At 47.6% G+C, this 6,691-nt stretch overlaps 1 protein-coding gene across 1 annotated transcript; it reads right to left on the reverse strand.

The window, feature by feature from the left end:
- Positions 1-131: 131 nt before the first annotated feature.
- Positions 132-2,395, reverse strand: LOC128936816 (serum amyloid A protein-like). Its single transcript, XM_054276048.1, has 3 exons — positions 1,160-2,395; positions 715-853; positions 132-289 (listed from the first exon to the last, which is right to left on the reverse strand). Exons 1-3 carry the CDS (start codon positions 1,275-1,277, stop codon positions 148-150), a joined length of 399 nt encoding a protein of 132 aa, XP_054132023.1. The 5' UTR covers positions 1,278-2,395; the 3' UTR covers positions 132-147.
- Between the last annotated feature and the right edge of the window lie 4,296 nt (positions 2,396-6,691).

The raw sequence follows: 6,691 nt of genomic DNA on the forward strand, positions 1-6,691 counted from the left end.
GATGCCCCGACACCGACACGGCCGCCCCCGCAGTCCCGCAATCCCACGCCCCGGAAGGATGGACGCTCGCAGAGAAGGGAACAGTTCTCAGGAGGATTCCTTTATTGTGCAGTACAAAGCGAGGTGTAGCAGGAGCGGAGTTCAGCGCTAGTACTTGCTGGGCAGCCCCTTGGGCCGGTAGCGGTTCGGGTCCCCGCCCCTCCGGCCCCATCTGTTCGCCTCCTGGTCCTGCCGGGTGTCCTCGGCGCCTCTGCCGCTCACGCGGCTCTGCCAGCCCTCCCGGGCGTCGCTGTGGGGAGGAGAAAAGGCACCTGAACATTCTGCATCTAACTCAGCCTTGTGTGGGTTCCCTCACTCGTGGTTTCCATAAGGCTTCTCAGGGTGAGATGCAAGCACATGCTCGGCCTTTGTCTGAGAGCCCATGGTGGAATCTATATCTGTTATGTCGGTAAATGAACCAGCAATGAAGGAAAGTTCCTTATCAGAAGAAATGCACAGAGAGCAATCTGCCTTCTTGGGCCGACAAGAAGAAAGGCTCATGCTCATGTGGCACCATTCCTATAGAGACCGACTGTCCAGATGGGAAATTTTTCCCCTCCCCTCTGCTGTCCTTCTAGGTACTAAGCTGAATACAAGTCTGAAAGGACCTCACTGCGGCTGGAATGCCTGGATCCCTAATAACTCACTGCTAACAAGCCAAGCACACTCCATTACCTGATCACTTTTGCTGCCCAAGCACCACCAGGTCCTCTCCGGGCAGCATCATAATTCCCACGGGCGTGGAAATACTTGTCAGCACCTTTGTAATTCGCCTCACGCATGTCCTTGTATGCTCTGTACATATCCCGTGCCCCTGAAGAAGGCAGAGAAACAGAAACAATGTTAATTTGAAAAAGTCACACCAGAAATAGTTTGGTACCACCTCAGCCAGGAGCTGAACCCCAAGGAGCAGTAACAGAGTGGGGCACTGCCCCACATCACCTTTGTACAGAAATCACCTGTGGGGGCTGATCAAGGCCCTCATCCAGCAGCAGAAACCAGGGGGTCTCTAACATGGAGCTGAGGATTTCCCAGCTCTGAGGGCTGCAGCACTGACTGCTGGTAGCCTGTGCTTGGGGAGGGGTTCCTGAGGGAAGGGCCCCTGGTTACAGCAGCTTACCTCCCACTGCATCCCGGACAAATTTTCCAGCCTGGACTATTCCTCGGACTATCCTTGGTCTCTCAGCACTCACACACAGAACAACGGAGAGCAATGCAATGCAGACCCAGAGCCTCATGGTTCCTGGCCAAGCAGGGAGCTGGGAGACAGTGAGAGAAATGAGCAGTTCTTGAGCACCACTGAGAACCCACCACTCCCCCAGCTCTGTCTGGGCTGCTGCCTCAGAGCTGAGGGCTCACCCAGGACCCCCTTCTCTCCCTGCAAGGAGTGGTGCCCTCTGTGCAACCACAAGCTCCACAACAAAAGCAGGTGCACAAGAGAAACCAGAATTTTAGCACTCCCTGCTGCTCCTGCCATGAGTACAAAGAAGCCCCACATGCTAAAGCATTGGTTCTGCTCCCAAAACACCAGCTCATAACACTGCACACAGCTCACAAATTCAGAATGTCACTCACCACTGCAGAACAGCAAAGTCAAAGGAGATGGAGATGGTCTCGTGTGCTCTCAGACTCAAAGAGGGTATTTATAAGCAATTCAAACCCTTCAAAAGAGGAAACTGGAAAGGATACCCATGGCTGGGAAATCCCCACCAGAACTTTCAACACAGAAATCATTACTGGAAACTTGTCCTTTCTGAAAGTCCACAGCTCCTGTTACGCAATCTTTTAGAGGCACTTCTTTTACGGCACTTCTTCAGCTGTCCTTAGGACTATTTGCTCCTCATAACAACCAGACTGACAAACTGCCTTAAAGGCTGAAGAGTTCCATGTGCTTGAAGTGTTACTGGTATCTTAAGGGTGACGCTTTTGTTTGGATCTTGGACTGAACAGAGCTGGGAGGAGAAGGTGCCTGACTGCCTGCACATTGCAGCACGAGGCCAGGTCTGCGTCTGTGCACAAGGAATGTTACCAGAAGGGCTGCATAAACTGCTAAGTGAAAATCCCATGTGTGCTGGGATTGCCAGATGAATTCCAGAGTGAATGAAATGGAAAATGTGAAGTGTTGCTCTTAACCCCATTGCAAAGCAAAGCATATACACCTACATCCCTGCTGATCTAAGATAGCACAGACACACAGACCATCGAGGGGCTCTGAATGGTTCATTTTGCCTTGCCTTATTCTTACAGGCCCCTCTCAAGGGTCTCCAGCTACCTGGCTGCAACAGCAGCTCCATGGGGCTCAGGTGGAAAATTTTGGACATAGCAGTAAACATTTGACTTAATTCAGATCCATACAGCCACAATTCTGCTAGACTTTAAATCAACTGTCTGGCCCTATTGGCATGGCTCACTGTACTTTCCCTGCTTAAAGCCTGCTCACGCCCCTTGGTTAACAGCTTGACACAACCCTTTCCTCTGCAGAAAACTCCAGGGCTGAGTGCAGCTGCACTCGAGTGAGTGTGCAGGAGGTGTCCCCATTGTGTGGCCTTGTACGTGATTTGGGAAGTCCAGGAGAGCACTTCAGGTGCCCCTCTGAAGAGTGAAGGGCAGCTGCCCCACACTCTGCTACTGGGAACAATTTGCTGCTGGAGCTGCAGGGCACAGGCATGAGTTGAAAGAGGTGCAATAAAGTTAATAAAGTGTCAACAGTAACTGTTCTTGGGCATCACTGGACTTCAGTCAAAAAAAAATTAGCTTAAGGGGAGCAGAGACATTTTCCACAACCTGGAGCAGGACAGATACTCTGTAGCATGATGTATCTCAGAATGGAACAATTTGCAACAAGAATCTAAACCCTAAGCACAAGGACAAAGATTTTTGTCCTCCTGAAGCTGATACTTCACAGTGTAACAGCTTAGCCACTGCAGGGACTGGAGTGCGGTGCTTTGCTACAACCCAGCCTGATGCTCCACACCCTTGCAGTACACAGCAGCTCAAGTCCTTCTCTGCTGGCCGCAGGTAGCCCCGGCCATCACCTTCTTGGTTTTTACAAAACAAGGAAAATGACTCCTGTAGGCTGGGGTACAGGCATGTGGCACTTTGCCCAGGGACTTGGAACAAAGCATTGCCCTCAAAACTGACCCAAGGAACCCTTTCCCTACAAGAGCTCACACACTCTGGACTGTAGAGGACATTTTGAGTCTTACACTGTTTCACGTTCTCTCCAAACCAACATTTCTGCACAACACGAAGGACAATGAGGACAAAAAATGCATTTCTGCAAAACATGAGGACAATTGCAAGAAGGCAGGTGCTAGAGGGATTCTTAAAGACATCTCAGAGTGCATCCCCTGGTGTCCAGCAAGGAGGACAGCAGCAGTGACAACAATGCTGGAGCTGAGATAAAGCTGCAGCTCAGGGCTCCAGCAGGGAACAGCCTGAGCCCTGCTTTCCCAAATTATTGTATTTGTGGGGCAGGAAGGAATGGTGAATCTGACTCCATGTTTTCAGAAGGCTAATTTATTATTTTATGATACTATATTATATTAAAGAGTACTAAACAAAACTATACTAAAGAATAAAGGATACTTACAGAAGGCTGAAAAGATAATAATGAAAACTCTAGACTCTTTCCAGAGCCTTGACACAGCTTGACCATAATTGACCAGTAAGTCAAAATGATCCACATGAAACCAATGAAGCCATCACCAGTTGGATAAACAATCTCCAAACACATTCCACATGTGAGCACAACACAGGAGAAACAAATGAGGTAAGAATTTATTTTCCTTTTTCTCTGAGGCTTCTCATCTTCCCAGGAGAAACTCCTGGGCAAAGGGATTTTTCAGAAAATATGAATGTGACACCATATCTCCTTGTCCTGCACTCCAGGTCATGACCCTTGGCTGACAGAAATGAGTTGCAGCCAACACTGCTGCTTTCACAACACAGAGAGGCGAAGCGTGGAGGAGGGTTTGAACAGAGCATTTCCTCCTGCCCAGCAAGAAACACTGGCAGCACGTGCACACTGGGGAAGAACACACTGAGGGGGCCTGGAGACCATGTCTTGGTTTGTACATTCTGATGCAGTTAAGATAAAAAGCAACCCCATGCTGGTTGCCCTGTAACTGTAAATATTTATGAATGCAAACTATGTTCCTCAAACATTCCACAATTTTGCAATCTGAGAAAGGGGATGAGGTGAATTCCCAGCTCAGGCACAATAATATCTGCAGATATTTCTTAATCTGGGAAAGAACAGTACCTTTTTATGCTTACACGTGCAATAATTAATTTCAAGAGTTTTGCCAATAATATACACTACCAGTGACTTTGGGCTTATAGACATGGAGAATGACTGCAAACCTGTCCCCTTTCAAGAAGCAGATTCAAAATGCAGGTATTTATCTGAAGTAAAATTGATTTACTCATAGGTTTCTAATAGTGAAACAACGTATGATAATTTTTCTTTGATAAAAAGAAAATACCAGCAGCAGTTTCCATTTAAAGCTGCTCCAGGCTAAGCCCCCTTTATTCATCTCTGCTTCTCAAGGGTCTCTCCCACCACCAGTCACCCACAAAAGCCAAAGCTGAGCTGCAGCTCATCTTCCCCATGAGGCTGGCTGAGCTGTCAGTGATGTGCTCAGCCGGCTGACAGGAGCCTTGCTCTGTGCAACTGAGGCAGCTTCTGTTTCAGTCATTTCTGAACAGAAGACCCTCTCATTTCAGTCCCTTCACCCTACCCAGATGAGATGAAAACAAACCCATCCAGAATAGGAAACATTAATTTTCCAATTCTTCTTCAGAGAGTACATTCTCACTCTTTATTGACAGCCAAGTTAGTTAAAATTGTAAACACAAGCTCACTTTAGACACAAAATCTGAACACACACTTCCCATTATGTTATCTGTATGACCCTTCTGACATGATTTTAAAAAAAAAAAAAAAGCTTTAACTGGAATTATGATTTACTGAAAAAAACCAGGCCCCAACCCTCAAAGTTAACCAAGTGTACCAAACCCCCACAGAAGTAAGAGACTAATGTGTGCACAAAATACACCAAGCAAATAGAGTGGAACCATAGAGAGGTAAGCCAGGCACATTCTCAGAATTCCAGGAAATCCTGAGGAAGGCAAGGGGAGCACTCAGCTGCACCACCCACTGCATGAGCCCAAGGTAGGTAACTGTGGCAGCCCCTGAGGCAGCAGCAGCTCATGTGGCAGGGAACAGAACAGGCACCAACACCATCTGGTAGGTGCCTGGCTCCCATTCCAAGCCTTACTGTGAGAGCATGGGGTGTTCCTGATGGCACAGAGCCTTCTATTTCCAATGGCAGTATGTAAAGCCCAGAAGATTTAAAGGTTTTTTTTTTAGAAATAGTATTGGCATTTCCACAAGCAACAGTCTGGCTGGAAGCCTGACATGCATTGCGACCCTGGAATTTCCCTTCCCCATGTTAAGTAACCAACCCACCCCACTCAAATTTTTCTTGTTGACAAAATGAAATATTCTGCAGACTGCATCTCTCAAAAGGCCAAACATCGTACTCAGTCCTATTTTGATTAAAAGCATTATTTTGCACCAATACAAGTGGTGCAAGTCTACATAAAAAGATTCCTTATAAAGCAGTATTTTCACATCATTTTACAACAATATTATCAAATTTTAATTAAATTTAGTTCCAATTAATGCATTACTTTTTATTTAAATGATATTTGTGAAAATTGAATATTGACCACATGCTGTGGCTTTCTGCTTAAAATGAGTCATACAGTGAAGAGGATCACAACTAGAATTCGAAAAAAGAAACTCGTTCAAAGATGTATTAAATGCAGAAAGAGTGCTAGTACAAAGCATAGTTATGTAAATGAGATACAAAATCCAAGTGATTTTGTGAATCTTCATATTCAACCAGATACATAAAAAAACTTCTTTCTTGACAGCATTCATCTAAAAATACTTATGTGAACCTTCAGCTTTTAAAAATATTATCAAAATAAGGCCTCTCACTTTCCAAAATGTCAGAATGAATTGTGGAATTAGCAAAGTTGACCTGGACTTCAAGAAAGCCTTTTGACACGGTTTCCCACAACGTTCTCCTGGAGAAACTCATGTCCAAGCTCATGGCTTGGACACATGGACTGTTCACCAGCCAAAAAACTGGCAGGATGGCCAGGTCCAGAGAGTGGTGGGAAATAGGAGTTCTATCTAGCTGGGGCATGGTCACCAGTGGTGCTCCCCAGGGCTCAGTGCTGGGCCCAGCTCTTTTTGATCTCTTTCTCAGTGATCTGAATGAGGGCATGAAGGGCAGCCTCAGTCAGCTGCAGACACACCAGGCTGGCTGGCAGTGCTGATCTGCTGGAGGGCAGGAAGGCTCTGCAGAGGGATCTGGGCAGGCCGGAGCGATGGCTGAGGCCCGGCTGTGTGAGGGTCAGCCAGGCCAAGGGCCGGGGCCTGGCCTTGGGCACAACAGCCCCAGACAGGGCCACGGGCTGGGGCACAGGGGCTGGGACCCTGCTGGGCAGAAACGACCTGGGGGTGCTGCTGACAGCAGCTGAACATGAGCCAGCAGTGCCCGGGGGCCAAGAAGGCCAAGGGCACCCTGGCCTGGATCAGCCATAGTGCGGCCAGCAGGACCAGGGCAGCGATTGT

Source organism: Melozone crissalis, unplaced genomic scaffold (assembly GCF_028551555.1).
Source record: "Melozone crissalis strain CALT ecotype California unplaced genomic scaffold, PUWL_Pcris_2 ptg000018l_1, whole genome shotgun sequence".
Classification (NCBI taxonomy): Eukaryota; Metazoa; Chordata; class Aves; order Passeriformes; family Passerellidae; genus Melozone; species Melozone crissalis.

What these genes read in the sequence shown, in the direction of transcription:
- LOC128936816 (XM_054276048.1), bottom strand. Translation starts at nt 1,277, where the DNA reads ATGAGGCTCTGGGTCTGCATTGCATTGCTCTCCGTTGTTCTGTGTGTG. An exon ending in TGTCCGGGATGCAGTGGGAG is followed by an intron (nt 854 to 1,159) that starts GTAAGCTGCTGT and finishes TGCCTTCTTCAG; the next exon opens with GGGCACGGGATATGTACAGA. An exon ending in TGGGCAGCAAAAGTGATCAG is followed by an intron (nt 290 to 714) that starts GTAATGGAGTGT and finishes TCCTCCCCACAG; the next exon opens with CGACGCCCGGGAGGGCTGGC.